General features: G+C 40.6%; 1 protein-coding gene across 1 annotated transcript in view; it reads left to right on the forward strand.

Moving 5' to 3' along the window:
* Positions 1 to 18,490, forward strand: part of GRAMD4 (GRAM domain containing 4) — a 118,481-nt gene that overhangs the window by 70,852 nt on the left and 29,139 nt on the right. The window contains exon 4 of the mRNA XM_065420855.1: positions 11,258 to 11,378. Within this exon, the coding sequence (XP_065276927.1) occupies positions 11,258 to 11,378 (121 nt within the window). The remainder of the gene's footprint in view (positions 1 to 11,257; positions 11,379 to 18,490) is intronic.

An 18,490-nucleotide genomic window follows, 5' to 3' on the forward strand; every position in this document is an offset into this window, starting at 1 on the left:
TAGTTTAAACTATTTGTTTGGTAGAGGAGGGGATTGGTAGGGAGGAGGAAATGCAGATATTAAAGAAGAAAAATGTTAAATGCATTTTAAAGGGGTACTTGAAATCTAATCAGTTAAAAAAAAATCTAAATGTAGTTTCAGGTACAGCACCTGCCACTGAGTTCCCCCTGCCAATATTTATGGCTGTAACCAAATCATATTCTTCTATTCTTAAAAATGCTTCTCTCACTAGTTACTGTGTAAAAGACCCATGCAGGCAAGAGGAAGACTGCCTGCCTGCACATGGGAATCCATTAAATTGACAATACAAAAGTGCTGCCAAATGCATGAAGTAAATAAAACTAGCAGAGAAATATTTTCTCTAATCTTTTGTGTATAGTGACTTTAGGTATTTTTGTTACTACCCATAAGGTTCTGTGCCCTATTCATGGCCCTTATCACCTTAGTTTCTGAATACCTTACTATTCCCATGCTTAAACTAGTGGGTGTCAAACTTCAGACAGAAAAGCTAATAATGTCCCTTTCCTATCATTCGCGATTGCATTTCAGAGGAAATCTGAATGAGGTGAAGAGCAATTCCTCTTTCCTCACTACAAACAAGTCTGACTAGCTGTGAGGACTAACTATGTATTTGAGAAAGTTAAATAGTTCACAATAACTAAGAATAAGATACACAGAGAGAGAGAGAGAGAGAGATTATTGCATGCAGAAGTGGCAAAAGAAGGAAGTGACCTTCTTCAAAAAATAATAGTCATGCCCATTTAGTGAAAAAACCACACTCAAGTTTTTAAGGCAGGCAGTTCTCCTTCCCCTCACCCCTTTTTGTTTCTTCCTCTTCCTGTGCACAGGTAGCAAATTTTGACTGCAGTGGTAGGTCTGATTGTCATCTTTTCTAGGTAGGCATCTTTATTATGTCTAAGCACACATTGCTTGAGGTCTTTCACATTTGCCACCTATTTAACTTGCATTATGTATGGATTTCTTTCTTCTGTTGAGGTTTACACCAAATAAATGTCTCTAATAAACCAATCATAATGACACCGGATATGCTGACCTACATTATCTTTTGACTCTGCAATGCTTGGAGAGACAAGGTGGGTGACGTAATATCTTTTATTGGATCAACATCTGTTGGTGATAGAGACAAGCTTTCAAGCTGATACATAGCTCTTCTTCAGGTCTGGGTTTCCATTTCAGATCACAAAATCCTGTATTTTCCAACATTGCATATCTGCAGTGCTTGGCAGTTCACCAAACTGAGTCTTGTTAAACACACATGATATTTGAAATTAAAGTATATTGGCACTAAGACATTATTCCTGTAAATTAATATGTACAATTAGGATTACATCTTGAATGTAGGATGCTACTCATGACAGCTCAATAGAACAAACAAACCATGAGAATTTTCTGTACTATATCTTTATTATAACTCAATTTTAAATGATTCTAGGACATAGGAATGAATCTGACACTCATTACTTTGATTATATGTGCCCTGAAAACTGACTTTTGATTGAAAAATTAATACTAGTGCATTTTAAACAAACTACTGTGGTTTGACTTATTTGGATGATGAATGAGTTGAGGGGAGAGGCCCTTAGTGAAAAAAGACTTCATGTTCTTAATTCTGTTTTCATTGGGACTCTCACCCAAGTAAGAACGGGGAAGCTGTTGCAGACATCAGTACGTTGGGAATTGCAACAGTTTTATATAGCATTCATCATATATGCAACACTGTAGTGTCACCTTTGTTTTGTGCTGTGTATAGGGATAGCTCAAGTGGCTCATAAGCAGGAAGAGAATGATACATGCAATATTTAGCCTGCTGTAAGTATGTAGGGCAAGATCCATGTTTACTCATCACTCATCAGGCTATCTAAATATAGATTTAAGAGTAACTTTATGCATTCTTCAAACAAACAACCCCTCCCTCCCAGGGGGGTTGCAAGGTTATTTTAGGGGGTTGCAGTATTGCCACCCTTACTTCTGCACTGCCTTCAGAGCTGGGCTGCTGGAGAGCGGTGGCTGTTGGCCGGGTGCCCAGCTCTGAAGGCAGTGCCGCCGCCAGGAGCAGCACAGAAGTAAGGGGAGCAGTACCCCAACCCCTCCTACAATAACTTTGCGACTCCTACCCAACTCCTTTTTGGGTCAGTACCCCTATTATTACAAAACTGTGAAATTTTCATATTTAAATAGCTGAAATCATGAAATTTACAATTTAAAAATTCCTATGACCATAAAATTAACCAAAATGGTCCATGAATTTGGTAGGGCCCTACTTATTTTCTGTCCCTTCCTAATGATTCCCAACATTCTATTAGCTTTTTTGACTGCCACTGCACATTGAGTGGATGTTTTCAGAGAACTATCCACAATGACTCCAAGATCTCTCTCTTCACTGGTAACAGCAAATTTACACCCCATCATTTTACATCTATAGTTGGGATTGTGTTTTCCAGTGTGCATTACTCTGCATTTATCAACATTGAATTTCATGTGCCATTTTGTTGTACAGTCACCCAGTTTTGTGAGATCCCTTTGTAGCTCTTCGCAGTCTGCTTGGGAGTTAACTATCTTGAGTAGTTTTGTATCATCTGCAAATTTGGCCACCTCATGTTAACCCCCCTTTTCCCGATCATGTATAATGTATTGAAGATTACTGGTCCCAGTACAGACCCTTGGGGGACACTGCTATTTATCTCTCTCCATTCTGAAAACTGACCATTTATTCCTACCCATTGTTTACTATCTTTTAACCAGTTTCTGATCCATGAGAGGACATTCCCTTTTATCCCATGACAGCTTACTTTGCTTAAGAGCCTTTGGTGAAGGACCTGGTCAAAGGCTTTCTGAAAATCTAAGGACACTGGATCACCCTTGTCCTCAGGTTTTGGTAGTATACTGTGGTTCCCAGGCAGATCACTGCTGGAAAACGTTTTGCCAGATTTTTTTATTTGAAGAATATGTATTGAGAGTGGACAAACTCATTCCCACGTTTAAGGAATTGTAAGCATTCCTGCTTTTAGCAGAGGAAACCCTTTGTCCATGGTAGAGTGGTGGTAGGAGACAAAAAAAAACTCAGGGATTTTTTTTTTTTAATGGAATTTTTTTCTTTTGGAACATCTGGCTGCTAAATAGTGTGAATTAAAAAATGACAAGCAATGGCACTGATGCTTTAGGCTTTCATCTGTGTTTTCCCCTCAGGCAGAAAATGAGCTTTCCTCTGAATGTTTGAGCAATTGAATACACCACAGGAGGTAGGGGGAATGGGATATTGATCTCTGTGGTTGACTAAAAATGTAAATATGTTAATTTATAGTTTATTTTTATCACTGATATTGGGGATACTGGCTTTGACTGAAATATGTATCAAAAAAAGGAACAAGCCTGGTAGTTAATATGTTGAGAGTCCTAGTCTGAACTCTGTCAGCCAGATGCTGACATTCTGCAAGCAGTACCATATGTCTGACCTCTTGAAAAACTTTAAATGTTAGCGTTGGGGGAAAAAACAAACCTGGCAACGGTAGTAAGTACTTGTTAAAATTATTTTACAGTGTCTGGCACTGTCGGTGTTGCTGACAGATCCAGTTTCCCAGTGTGTGACTGGGATTTAGTATGTACCAATTACACAACATGCTTGAACTGAAATAGTATTCAGGGAGTCATAGCGGATTTGCCATAATTAACACAGACACAGAGGAACTATTTCTGTCTTAAGCTTACACTGGGAAACACCAGTGTTTAACTGTCTATAACTAGAGGATATATTTAAACTTTCCATTGCCACGTTTATTCAACTCATTGTCCTCAAAGTCCGTATAATACAGTGCCTGATACTGTACTGCTTTGGTAAACATAAATCTTGTCTTATGGGCTGTACTCCAGCACTGCACTGAAATTTGAGGTACTGTCACACACAGAGGTACTGTCAGGCTGCCTGGAGTGGCTCATGAATGTGGGTGCCAACTTAGGGCAGACTGTCAAGAAGCATGGCACAAACCCCAAATTGGTTTTGTTCTATAATTAGATTTCACCAGCCAAGTAACAAGTGTGAACTCCACAGGCACTACAACAGCCTTAACATGGAATCACACATTCCCTTGGGTATTCTGCCACCTCGGCAGTCCTGCCTTTGTGATAGAGGGTCCCTTACACCAAAAATCACAATAATATTCAGATTACTCTGAGGCCCAAAGGACCAGTCACTTACCCCCAGGTTAATTGCACTGCAGGTCTCTCTTTAAAGTCTTCACTTTATAGCCAATTCTGTTTAAAAAACAAAACAAACAAAAAAACCCTAAAGATTTATTAATTAAGAAAGGAACTAGTTATTTACAGAGTTAATGCAGGTAACCCTACACACACACAAATGAGTTACAGTCTTAGGTTTCAAAAGGTAATAGTAGTTGCTATAATATACAAGCCCATCTTGTATCTAACTGTAACAATCAGAGTACATATCCTAGACCTGATAAAGAGCTCTGTGTAATCTCGAAAGCATACATCTCTCACCAACAAAGATTGGTCTAGTAAAATATATTATTTCACCCACCTTGTCTCACCTTATCTCTCATATCCTGGGACTGACAAGGCTACCACAACACTGCATACAAGCTCTCTATATGTTCTTTGTGGCTAACCCAAGTGAAGCAGCTTGGGGATCCCTTGCTTATGCTTAGAAATATGGCCCTCTTTGAATTCCAAGCAATGTAGTGATAACAATTTCTCCTTAGCAGGGATTTTTATTCCCTTCTCCCAGTGTTTAAGCTGTGATGGGATGAGGGCTTATGCACATACCCTCTTTATGGGTGTGAGGGAAGCAATCAACAAAGTGTTTTGTCCACTGATGTTCCACAATGGTTTGGCCTGGGTCTATAGGCCTTCTTTTGTTGTGGAGGAGATGACACATGTTGTGGTAAACTGGTAATGCTTCTCTCCTGACTGTGCAGTTTATAGTCTTATCAAACATTTTTTAGTTACAGAGCAAACACTTAAATATTACCCAATAATGTGGGATACAGATAATATAAGATTACTACATGCAGCATCTGACAAGCATTTCATAATGTCTAAACACTAAACACAATCTTACAACTCTATCTATTTTAACAACACTAGGACACAAGCGAGCCTGACTGGTTTCCAGCTATGCATTTGTCAGTGTTCAGTGAGGCCCAGTGACCTTGGAATGAGCTGGCACCTGGTCTGCGAATGTGTCACATACCTCTATATTTAGCAAGCAATGCTGCTACATAGATTATCTGGTAAAAGGCACAATAGATACTGCAGCAGTTTATGATGGGTATTAAGAGAAGACTATCCTCCTTACTGTGCGCGCGTTTGTGACGAGATTAGAAATCTAGTTTACTGCCATAATGAGTCTTCCCAATCTCTAATGTAGTATGTTACTATTTTACATACAGACATTGAATACTTTTGAAGTGCTGCACTTAATTTTTGGCAATCTAATGAAAAGGTGGTCTTACAGCTAACTGGTGTCATCAAAGGAGATTTGATAAGGAAAACACTGAAATGTGCATTATCTGCACAGAGCTATAGATGTCTGACTGACCTAAATGCCTTTGGTATTATTACAACTTATAGAAATTTTCTTCTGGCATCAAGATGTTACCATGCAGACAAAAATTCCTTATGCAGACAAATTTCCTGCTGTCATATGAAGTTCTAGACTAAGGCATGCAGAATTTGGCTATTGTATTTATGAGGAAGGCAGTGGTGGAGAGGGGGGATGCTTTGGAAAAACTGAAGACCCCAAATTTATTTTGGGATCTCATCCTATTGCTGCTGATTTCTGCTATTAGGGTCTATTGTACTACATGCTTATCTAGCCTAAAGGTAATTGTACTTAAATCTTATCATATAAACTTGTTCAGATGACTTCCCTTCATTGTTTTAATGACAGTTTAAAAATATTTTTTATTTATACAGTACCCAAGGCTTTGTAATAGAATGAGACATGACCCTGTTACAGAAAAAATTGCAAGGCACTTTTCTAAAATCACCTTTGGTGGTGCTGCTAAAACTGTACGTTGTAATTACTGAAGAATTATGCTGGTAGGTAAGTCCAGTATATAAAGTGTGTGGGAGTGTATCTTTGGGCCAGAGGGAAGTAAGGAGCTACAACACAGAAGGTCCTGGAGGGAAACTGTAGTAAAAGCCAACTTAGACTGAGGTTTACGGCATGTGTCTGTAATCTGGGAAGGAGAAGTGGGGGTCTTTAACTTTAAGATCAAATCACAGGAAGGGGGGGGGGGGGGGCGCTGAGTTTCAGGTACTAATTCACATTTTTGTCATCTGTTGAGGGTGCAGTAAGATTCACCCATTTCTAATACTTTACAGACAAGGTGCTGATGTACCCTGAAGAATTTTCCCCTGTAAAAGATTCTTGTGGACTTTTTCTGAGTAGCTCTAACAACTCCATTGTCTGCAGCAGACCTTTGAAATTCTGCAGGGACAAAGTCCTGGAGTTAGACATGTCTGTCTTTGTCCCATGAAATTCTGTTCAGATTTGGCTGAATTATAAACTATTGAAAACTGCCACTTACTCTTCAGTTACTTAGTTTGGCATGCTTACAAATCTTGCTAACTGCACGTGAACGTTCTAAAGAGCCAGACCTACACTGCTGTCAAAAGTAGCAGTAGCAGACATTGCATTGGGAGTGTCTGCTACTGCTCCCAAAGCAGCTGTATTGGTGGGAAATTGGGGGAAGGAGGTGTCTTCAACACCAACTTATCCTGGACCAATGCATGGTCCCTTTTGCTTCCCTTCTGGGATAACTGTCTTCTGCTGATGCTACCTAATGTAGTTAGTTATATGTTCCAGTTCTGAATGTCCAGAGTTCAAACTACTCTCATATGGGGGCTGTTTTTACCATTGTTTTCCTTTTTAAAAAAACAAAAAAAAAAAACCCTTCCCCAAACCTAAGAAATCACACACTAAAAGTCTACATTAAAAGAACATTATTTGAGTTCCAAAATTATGAGCTTGAAATGTCAGATTTATGGTTGTCCTTGCAATCTTAATTTTGCCATCTTGTGCATATGCTTTATTGTACAGTCTTAAATATGATGATCACATATTATTTTTTCCCATACGACCCTTGCTTCATTCAATGTATAGGATGAATGCACAAGGGAGCAGAATTAAGGTTCCACATGAAACCTATATTCAGGAATTTGCTACCTGTCATACACAGCAGTGGTAGAGCCCCTCCTGGCTGGACACTCACCAGGCGGTTGTGTTTGGGGCCCAGCAAAGTGGGCTGTGTGCTTTAAACCTGCTGAGTCTGAACAAAGTCCAGGCACTGCCCCTAGTTGGCCTGTCTAGGCATACTCTTGATCAGTCTGGCACTATCTTCTGAGAGATGAGACCCTGCAGTCCAACTGCTTAGCACCTGGGACAGTGCTGACTCCTCAGGGTGCCCATAGCCTAAGCACATGCTCTCCCAGATCTCCAGCTGAGAGGGTGCTCGGGGTTTACAGTTTAATTCTTCAGGACCATGTGAAAGTGAAGGCCAACAGACACCCAGACATCTTTTGCATAGGATTCTAAACACACTCTACTTAGATATTACAAGAAATACAAATCTAGACAAATTAACAAACACACCTGTACACATTTCTCTGCCTCAGTTTTGTCACTGTTCTGAAGAGTCCTTTGGATTGAGGGCAGAGACCTCTGAGGGGTCCAGGATCCTTCTCTTCAGCAATATGGAGTCCTCCTCTCAAAGTCAACTAGCACTCTTCTTTCCTGGCTGGTCCTGCAGATAAGTAGGACCCTCTGCTATGAAAGCATTCCCTTCTCTCTTTTCCAAATTTCCTGTGCATCTGGCTCTCTCCAGTTTATATGTCCCAGCAACAACACCTTCTTTCTTTATTTTGCTGCTGAGGGTTTTTCACTCTCCACTTCTACGGCCCCCTGCAAAGAAACTTCACTGAACTGATTTCCCTTGGCATCAGCCAACCCATTGTCCCAAGGTGCTTCTACTTGAATAGCTGACCAAAAATGATAGGTCCAACAATCCACCATTGCACCTGATCTGGGAGGGACATGCTACAGCCCTGACAGCAGATGGCAGACTCCATTATTCCTGACAGAGTTCTGCACCCCAGTCCGCATATTTCTGTGCCCCCCTGTGTAGAAAAATGCAAAAGAAATCTGCGGGAGGACACGTGCTTCTTCCTCAGCAGCCCAGGCAGCGCGTCTGTTCCAGCGGGCCTGGAGCAGCCTCAGAGAGGCAAATCACTGCAGGTAGTGGGGGGCTGGATATGCCTGCGGGGGAGATGTTAATGATCATCATGGGGCAGGGCTAATGCGGCTCGCCGGGAGTGGAGGGGGCTAGGTCTTTTTATTATGCAAGAGCAAGACTCTGTCCCAGAGACAGAAATGGAGCAGCCTGCCTGCTAGTTAATTGATCTCATTCGCTGAGGCAGAAATGGAGCAGCCTGCCAGCCTAGTAATATGCCTGTAACTTCTTGGGAATCGAAAAAAACACTCAATCAAATAGTAGTATCATGTTACTGAAAATCGTTTATTTTGAAATGAAAGAAAATAGCTTTTGTAAGAAAAACCAAAAAAAGAGCCAACAACATGTTTTGTTAATGTTGCTGTTGATGCTTAATTGATCTCATTCCTTGAGACGGAAGTGTAGCAGCCTGCCAGCGTAGTAGCATTGTTAATGTTCCTATTGTTAGTTAATTGTTCCCATTCTGTAAAATCTTTAAGGCCCCTACATTGCCAGAGTGAGGTAAAGCCTTATAAATGACAGTCAGGGAATCAGCTAGGCAGATCTAGGTGCTTTCTCACTTTTTTCCTGTGCCAAAGTGGCACAGTGGGGTTAGATTACAGCTCAGGATTTATTTTACTTACCCATTTAAAAAAAAAAAAAGACTTTGAGGGCAAATAAAACATTTCCCAACAGTCAATAAAATGTCAGGACAATCAGAACCAAGCGCTTCCCAAAGTACACAGCCAAGTCCAGGACAACGATTAGTGAAATTGTATGACTTTCATGTGTGAAAGTCTGAGCAATTTAAAATGACATTCTATTTTTTTTCTTTGCTGTTTGGTGTTCTGTAATGTAATTTAAATGCAGGGTATTAGTTAACAAGTGTTTGTAACTTAACTTTCATGTATTTAGAAAATGCTGAATAGTTATTTGTGACTTTTTTCTGTATTGTAGTTTAAATAACTTGCCAAAACAATTGAAACTGGAGTGATTATAGTGTATTGTTTTGACAAATAAAATGTTCAGGATTTGTAATTTTTTGGCACAGAATCTCCCCCCCCCCCCGAGTACATAGTGCAATAGTTTCATAATAACTTTATAATATCAACCAGAACTCATAAGTTATACATAGTGTGATGATTCAGGCAACATGTATAATTTTCAAATGCTTGACTTTTTTTCAAATTAATTTTATATGACTGAATCAATGAAAACAAACTGTGGAAAGGGAATAGGGTCTAAGCAACAATCTTTCATGGTGATTAAGGTTTATATGCACCAGTTGGTGGTTCTGCTGTGTACATATATACTGTAAAATCATTTCCTCTTTAACATTAACATTACAATGAAGAATCTGTATATTTCATTCCCTCTGGCCCATTATATTCTTACCCAGCACTCAGACTTCACCTGATACTTTGTTGCAATATTTCACTAACTTTTAACTACTCTGAATTGTCACCTCTGGCTCATTGACTGTTACACTGAAACTGTTTTGTTTATCCACAAAACGGATACAGTACATGCAATAGCTGTCAGAGCCTCCTCCCTCTTCTTTCCCTTATGTGCCGCAACGCTAACATGGAGGAAACTCCTTTAGGGGTTTGAGGGTGGCTTTGTTTCCATGCTCATTCAATACTTTACCTTCTTTTTGCAGGGAGTCCTTACAAGACATCAGTGGTATGTTAATAACTTTCATTCCCTACAGACATGGGTGGAAATTGAACCAGTAACCTAGCAATAAATGGAGCTGTATCCTATCAGACACTTGAGTCACTTATTTTACCCCAAATGTATTGTAAACATTTAGCGTGTATTCAGAGAGTTGAGGGAAATGGAGAGTGGACAGAACATCTCTCTATTGGCCACCAAGTCACTTAAAATATATTAAAATGTTCTTGCAAATTGCACAACCCTCTGATTAGCACAGACTTACAAGAAGTGATATGAATAGGCACAGAACAGCTAGCCAGAGGACAGAACATATTATTATAAGCATGTGTTGTTAGTTTATATGAAATAACTTATAGCATAGATCTGTTTCTGTGGGGATAGCAGGATTAGCTAGTTTTTCCCTTGTCTGATTTGCTTTGAGTTTGAGACATTACAGCTGTTCTGCTGCTTATTGTCAAGGCAATTTTTTTAAAAAAGCAACAAAATACTGAGCAGAGTAACTTTCATTTTTAAAAATTTAATGAGACTTCCTGTCTTGTTTTGTTTCGTGCCTTTGTGCATCTGTTCAGAGTGATGTGCTGGAAGTGACATTGAATCCTTTCCTTCATTGGAGACTAATGTGGAGTTGTGAAAAGGATACTATCAATAAATTCTCTAACCCGCGAAACTGCAAGATTAATTAGTCATTAAGTAGGCTTTTCATTGGTTGTACTGGTTGATTCAACACAACAGGCTTTTCTTAAAAGCGTGTATCATAATACCCTATTGACCATAAAAATGTAACCTACATCTTGGGTAGGAATGGGCCTGAGTGGCAAAGTGTATATTAAAAACTTGCTAAAAAGTGCTCAGATCTAGGGTTTTGGTTTGGACTTATATCTACTGTAAAGGGAAAATAAAAAATTGCCTTGTATTTCCTGTGCTGTATCTTAATGTGAAGAACACTTCAATCACTTGAGAAACTTCCCTGTTCCTGGGATCCAATCTAGAAAACTGTATTGGGTACTGATAGCTTATTCCTCAAGTTTATTTCAAGTTTCTTTTTTACTATTTTAACTGTTTTACAAGTGCATTGTAATTAACCCAGTCCTTTTTTAATAATTGTTAACCAATGTTACCCTTCCATGGTGCACACGCTGAAAAATAGACTTCCTTTTTATGAAGAGTAATAACAAAATATCATATAAAATGGTTTTTCTGGACAATATATTTGCATAGACATGCATGTAAAGCAGTCTATTTGGTTACTTATTTGTTTTCATGGGTTGCTTTTTAAAAATTTTCTTAACACTTCAAGGTAATTAAACTTTTCTTCCTTCCTTTCTTAACAGAGGAAGAGCTCAGGAAGCTCAGAGAAGAAACAAACGCTGAAACCTTAAAACAAGAACTAGAAAAAGAACGGCAGAGGAGATTGGAACTAGAACAAAAGGTCAATGAAATACTTAAAACAAGGTAAGAGAAATCACTGCATAAAGTGTACTCAAGTGTCAGCTAAACTATCTGGGTGGCCCAGAGTGAAGAGTTACAGAGAAACTTTAAAAAACTCATGCTTGTTTATTCACCCAGGATTTCACTAGGGAGAGCCGGGAAGTCAGAATTGATGGATTTAAAAAGTCCAGAAGGGACCATTGTGATCATCTAATCTGACCTCATTCATAACACAGGCCGTAGAATTTCCTTGAATTAATTCCTTTGGACTAGAACATATGTTTTTATAGAAAAACATCTAATCTTGATTTCAAAATTTCCAGTAATGGAGAATCCACTGCAACCATTGGAATAAGTTGGTAAACTGTTTCACGGGTTAATAACCCTTCCACCCAGTGATCCCCCCCCCCCCCTTTTTTAAATGCCTTATTTCCGGTCTGAATTTGTCTAGCTTCAGCTTCTAGCCACTGGATCTTGTTACGCCTTTGTCTGTTAGATTAAAGAGCTCTCTATCACATTTCTATTCCCTATGTAGTTACTTGCAGACTGATTAAGTCGCTCCTTAAATGTCTTTTCAGGAGCTCAATCTGTTTAGCTTGTTTTTCAGTATAACACACCTTTTCCAATCCTTTAATCCTTTTCATGGCTCTTCTCTGAACCCTCTCCAATTTTTCAATATTCTTCTTGAACTGTGGCTACTGAAAATGGACTCAGTGCCAAATACAGATGTAATATAAGCTCCACTACTCTTACTCAAAATATGCTAGTGTATGCTAGGATTGCATTAGTCCTTTTGTCCACAGCGTTTCACTGGAAGCTTGTGTTCAGCTGATGATCTAACATGATCCCTGTCACAGCCCTGGTTGAGCTCCTGCTACTGGACACTCACCAGGCTGCTCTAGTTGGACCCACATGCTGGGCTTATGTAATTTTTAAGCTTCCCTTGGTCTGGGTAGGCTCCAGCACTGTCTCTGGTCTAGCCTCTCTGGCACACATTTTGTATGCCAAACTGTCTGATACCCCTTTTGGAAGTGGGGCCCCGTGGCCCAGCTACCCTAAGCCCCCAAGGCCAGTACTGACCCCCCCCCCAAGAAACTCCAGTAGCTCAAGTACACTCCTGCCCAGAGCTTTGTCCTGTGGACACTGATACGTAGTTTATTCCTTTGGGAATATGTGATAGTTAAAGTTTAGACACAGACTGTGCAAAAGGATTTCTGCAAACAATCGCTCTTCACTTTAGACCCCAAAAGAAGTGTGTATATATAGATCTAGATAAAAACAAATGCTTGAACACTATTCCCTGCCTCAGTTTCCTCACCACCACGTGTTCTTTGGGGTCAGGATTAGTGTCTTTTCAGGGTTCCAGGTCTTGCTTATGCCTTCTTCTCGGAACATGGAGTCAGCTCTCACTCCACTAGCCAGTTTCCTTCTCGTTCTCCCTCTGTAAAATGGCTGGTGCCTTCCTTCCTTCCTTCCTTCCTTCCTTCCATGACTTCCAGCCCCCTTTATCGGGTGATATGCTGTTCAGCCTCAAAGCCCCAGTTAGGCGATCAGTTGTCTGGTTTCCAGCCCATCTTGGGTGGACTGTTTCTTCTTGATGCTAGCCAGCTCATTGAACTAGGGTGCCTCCATTTAAATAGAAGACCACTGTAATCCTTGTGTTACCACCCATTGGAATTTCAGATCAAGATGGAGGTAAAAAGGCAGAGAAAGCACAGACCAGCCTTACAATCAAAATGGAGTTTGTAGTTTGATATAGATACATAGCCCTGGTCTACACTAGGGGGAGGGATCGATCTAAGTTACGCAACTTCAGTTATGTGAATAACTTAGCTGAAGTCGATGTACTTAGATCGACTTACCGTGGTGTCTTCACTGCAGTGAGTCGACTGCTGCCGCTCCCCCGTTGACTCTGTCTGCGAGGGAGAGGGCTTGGGGGTCGATTTATCGCGTCTAGACTAGACGTGATAAATTGATCCCCGCTGGATCGATTGCTGCCCGCCGGATCGGCGGTTAGTGTAGACATACCCATAGAGTCCATAATATCAAACAGAATTCAAAAGTTGCACATAGATTCTCCAAATTGTCAGAACCCCCAAGTTTGTTTCTGTTTCACCAGTTCTGCCCTCTGTTCTGTTTGTGAGGCATGCAGATGTATGCAAGACCAAAAAGACAACAGCACTGGGAAAGTTTCCATGTTTTATGCTCATGTCAGCTGGGTCTTTATTTTAAGGTGCCTTTTTTTCTAACCTGCCTTCCATTTGAGTGAATTAAGTGTCTTTTTTTTTATTATTCCTTTTTGATCAGTTACATGTAACACAAAGTGTATTTTAAAACACCTTAAATGATTTTCACGCACAGACACACAATGCAGCTCTCACGTACAAATGTGAACAACCAAACAAAACCAAAACTAATCAAGCTATAGAGTAGGAAGAAGGAGATCGTTGTTTCTATTTTTAAATAGTTGGGAGGTGCTCAGATACTACAATTTTGGAGGGTCCTGTAAGTACCCCGAGATGAATACAGATGTTGCAACTAGAATTCAGTGAAGGCAAGAAAAGGGATGCTTAAGAGGACCGTCTTGTCAAAAACCTGGCTTCTTTCTTCTGTTTCTCTACTGTTCTTGATTTTGCAGCTGTGGTGCCCACACCAACATCCAGTATTTGGGAAGGAACTGTTTGAGAACATGGGGGCACCCAGATACAGGCTTTTCTGTAGGGATGTACTCGGTCTGCCCAGGCTTTGGTACAGCAGCTGCAGCTTGCGGTACTTTGCCAGTGGAATGATGCATAAATGATCTGCCAGATTAGCAAATGAGAGACTAGGTCCCACATCACAGATTCTTATCTGGCTCTTTTGCATGACAGTGCAGAACGCTCATCTCCAAAACATCCAGTTGGCTGCACTTCTTGTTTTATTTATTTTTAATCTCCCCAAGTTAGTGATAGGTTGCATGTACAGTAGCTACTCTTGAGAATGTTTTTATCTGTTGTGAAACCTTTTAACATCCCAGGAACATCTCTTCATACGTAAAAACACATGGACCAGCATTGTTTTGTTGACAGGATCTCCTGTGTGAGAATCCTTCCCTTTGTTGCTGTTGGCAAAGAACCTACAAGGATAGGATGTTAGCTACATAAAGTGTGCTATATGTTTACAAGTGTGGGAGTGTTTAGTGGGCAGGGAGAAAGGGAAGTTGGTGTATTTTATGTAAATCTTAAATAATTCATCTGAAGTAAATTTAACATGCAAAAATAATGTTGGGTGTATTCAAACAAGAGGAGTGAAATCCAGAATATATGTAGCTGTTGTGTTAACTCACCTATTGCCGTACGTAAGATCACTCAAAGTTCAGAAACCTTTACTTTGCATGGGCACAATTTGAATGACACTTTTCCTGCCCCAGTTTGAGAAAAATAGTGTCATTGTCTATCTACACTCTCCACGCTTATAGCCTAACCCTGAATGTGTTTGCAGTAAGAAATGCCGGGCTAGAATCTCTGCTTCTCTGAGCTTCTGTAGCAGTCATCAGGAGGCCAGTTATGTCACCAGTGAAGTGCTGATGTTAGAATACTGGCATTTTGGAGACCACCTCTGTGTTCTGTCCACAACCTGATGCACTTTGTGGCAGAGTACACTTAATTTAATTCTGAAGTACCTCAGTACTGTTGGAATGGGTATACAGTGGCTCCAAGCTTTAAAAAAAGAAATTTTTTTTTTCCTCCAAAAATTGTAATGATATTGTCATGCGGCTTCCAAAAAAAATCCCACTTGGGTTTGCGTAGCTCTTTGAGAGTGTTGGAGTAAATAACCAGCATGTCTGGTGTCAGGTTTCCTTTTTAATTTATGCATCATGCATGCAGCTATAAAACTCATGCTTACTAATATCTAGACGTTGCAGGGTGTTTCCCTGGTTCAGAACTGAATGGAAGCATGTAACCCTGTACTTTGCCACTGTGTAATATTACATGTCATTTGCTACTTGTGAACAGCTACAAATGACATTTCATGCTTTCCTAATTGCAATATGTTTAAGCACAAATGAGTTCATTTAAAAAAAAAAAATCTGCATTTCTATTAGGTACAGTGGCCTTTTTTATCAACTTAGTCAGTCCTTGCGTTCAAGTGCAAGTAATTTGAGGTTGAGTAAGCATATGACTTACTGTAATCTGAATGCTGGTACCCCTTAGAGTGGGTTAGCCCTTCCCCTCTCACCATTTTTCTGGGTGGGAGTCCCTAGTTGCAGTAAAACTGATGTGATTTTTTTTAAAATTTGGATTTGGAGTGGATTTAGGAAGCTTGTACCATGCTGCCCAGCTCCATATGGCCTGGGAGTTGTGGGAACAATGATTAAACCAGTGCACCCCAGTATCTCCCTGGCTGAAGGAGGAGCTCAGGAGCTACGGAGAAGAGGATCTCTCCAATCCAGCCTGTTTACTCAATGTGTCCTAGTTCTAGTACTTGGTCCACTATTTTACAAGTGCACAAGCCTGAAACAAAGGAGTTCATGGCTTCTCCCTATGAATCTGTCTGAAGCAATTAATTACAGTCTCTGTCCCACCCCACCCCCCAGATGCAACCAAAGCTGCCACGGACTATCATCTCATAACCTGATTCTGAGCTGTCAGGCTGTGGGCAGGGGTGAGTGGCAAGCAGATGGTAGGTTAGTCATATCAAAAAATTACCACCCAAGGTTGCATTAATCTTATTCATATCGGCATTCAGAACTAATTTTAAATCCTTTCTCCTTCCCACAGATGTATGACGAAAAATGGCACTGTGCTGCTCATGGTGTCGTATTTCAAATAAGACTCAAAGGCAAGGGCCTGACTGCTTGTGGACATTGGTTCCTGTGGCACTTTTGTGTACATCTTTATAAGAATGCAGGTGTGAACCCCGGTGTCCTGGCAGAATACTTGCTTGAATAATTATCTCTTGCCTACCTAAACCTGATATTTCAGGGTCAGTAGGAGAAGTTGCTGGTGGCATTATTATTTATTGCTTTATAGATTAAAAAAGACGTGCTACAGAGAGTTTACAATCTAAATGCCTGATTCTGCAAACACCATCATGTGTAGTGCAACATGAGCGGCTCTGTAACAGGAAGTAAAACAGAGTGGGGGTAGGGAAAGAGAGCTGAGGGAGAAAATAGGTTGTGTTGTATAGCAAGTGACTCTAAGGGTTAAACAGAAATAGGGCAAGATGAGAGAAATAGATAATACAGGCGCAGAAGGAATAAGTAAGCAATAAGACTAAATTAATGATTTTTCAGAAGGGGTTTGAAGGAGAGTTAAAATGCTTGATGCTGAAAGAGGAACGCCATGCAGCATGGAAAAGGCCCGGGGAGGAGTAGGAGGCACATCACATCACATTTTTAAATGGTAATTTTAGCAGTCTGCATTTCAGAAACTGAGTTATTCCTCAATATTCAGTCTGTATGCTGTGGGAATTGTTCAGGATAGAGGAGGTTTGTAAAATATTAGAATATATAAAAATGGTTGGAACTGAGATCTAAATTACCTGCCCCTCCTTCAGTTGTTCTCTATATTCAGTTCTGTTTCTGAATAGTGTTGTTGCCGAGTTCTTTGCTTTTCATATTCACAGAGAAATATTTTTTTTGTCTCTTTGCCCTTTCCTATGGTCAGGTAGGTAGTGACATAACTTGGCTGTCTGAAGATCAGTTACTTGGCAAGACCTAGAAACTTTCAAATCTATGGTATTGGATCTAATCCTGCTCAGTCCTTGTAAATCAACTTTGCAATTTAATTAGGTTGTGCATAACAGAGACTTGTGAAGCATTGCCTCACATCCTTTTTTATTGTAGTCATTTACCTCACTAAGACATTGAATTCAAATTGCATTCTGGACATCTTTGGCAAAGATGCTTAATCTCCACAGTGGCTCGCCCCTATTATATCTGGTGTTCCTCCCCTGGCTGTAGTGGGGTTTAGTCCAGGTTGGAGGATGTTATGATTTGCATAGGTTTATCTTGTGGTGCACCACTTGAGGATGGAAGAGAGCCTCCTCCTCATGCAACAATAGGGTCAGGGCCTTTGGGAGATCCGTTAACCCTTAATTGCTGCTAGCTGACTACAGGCCGACTGATGCATCATATCCTTGAGGGGCCATGTTCTGCCTGTTACAGGATCCTTCCTCTTCCCCAGTGCTGCATATGCTGCAGCCCACAGTGCTCAGCAGCTGGGGTGAACACTGATCCTGTGCAGATGAGCAGCATTGCATCGGGCTAGTTGCACTTCTGCACCCCACAGCCTATCCTGTGAAATTCTGCCTTGTATGCAGGATTCCTGTAGTTAGAGGAAGGTTCATCTGCAGTTTGCTGACCTAGGCAGGATTTGGCTCTTGGTGTTTATGGGGAAAAATACACTTGAGAGCACCTATATCATAAAAGTCTGAGAATGCATGTATGTGACTTATACTTTTGCTTCAAGCAGTAGGTTTGGCAGTCATGTAAGTTCATGTTAAAGAAGCTCTTATTACAGACTATCCTACACTGTCAGAGTAACTTCTCCAGTGGAGCAGTGTAGTTGCATGGGGTCAGAGCCATGCTGTATGGATTGGAAGATCCCTGAAGGTCACAGTTTTACTTAAGAGCATCCTAGCAGCAGCTGGCTATGGATCGAAATAGAGTTGCTGAAAATTATTGTTACAATAGCAACAAAATGGAAAACTAGGTATGGGAACAGAAGTGTATATACATCTAAATACATTGTGATAACATTTGCATATAAATGTACCAAAGTTAACTTTTCAAACTGGCAGGATATTGGACTTGAAGGACCATTGGTCTCATCTGTTATGACCAATCATGTTGCTGTAGGTCTTTCAGGCACCTATCACCTCAGCTCTCCTGGTACAGTAACTCCTCACTTAGTCATCCCGGTTAACGTTGTTTAGTTGTTACGTTGCTGATCAATTAGAAAACATGCTTGTTTAAAGTTGTGCAATGCTCCCTTATAATGTCGTTTGGCAACCACCTGCTTCGTCCACTTCTTGCAGGAAGAGCAGCCCGTTGGAGCTAGCTGATAGGGGGCTTGGAACCAGGGAGGACCGGCAGCCCCCCTATCAGCTCCCTGCTCCCTTAAGTTCTCTATGCGGCAGCTGCCCAGCAAGCT

This window comes from Emys orbicularis, chromosome 1, assembly GCF_028017835.1.
Source record: "Emys orbicularis isolate rEmyOrb1 chromosome 1, rEmyOrb1.hap1, whole genome shotgun sequence".
NCBI classification, from domain to species: Eukaryota; Metazoa; Chordata; order Testudines; family Emydidae; genus Emys; species Emys orbicularis.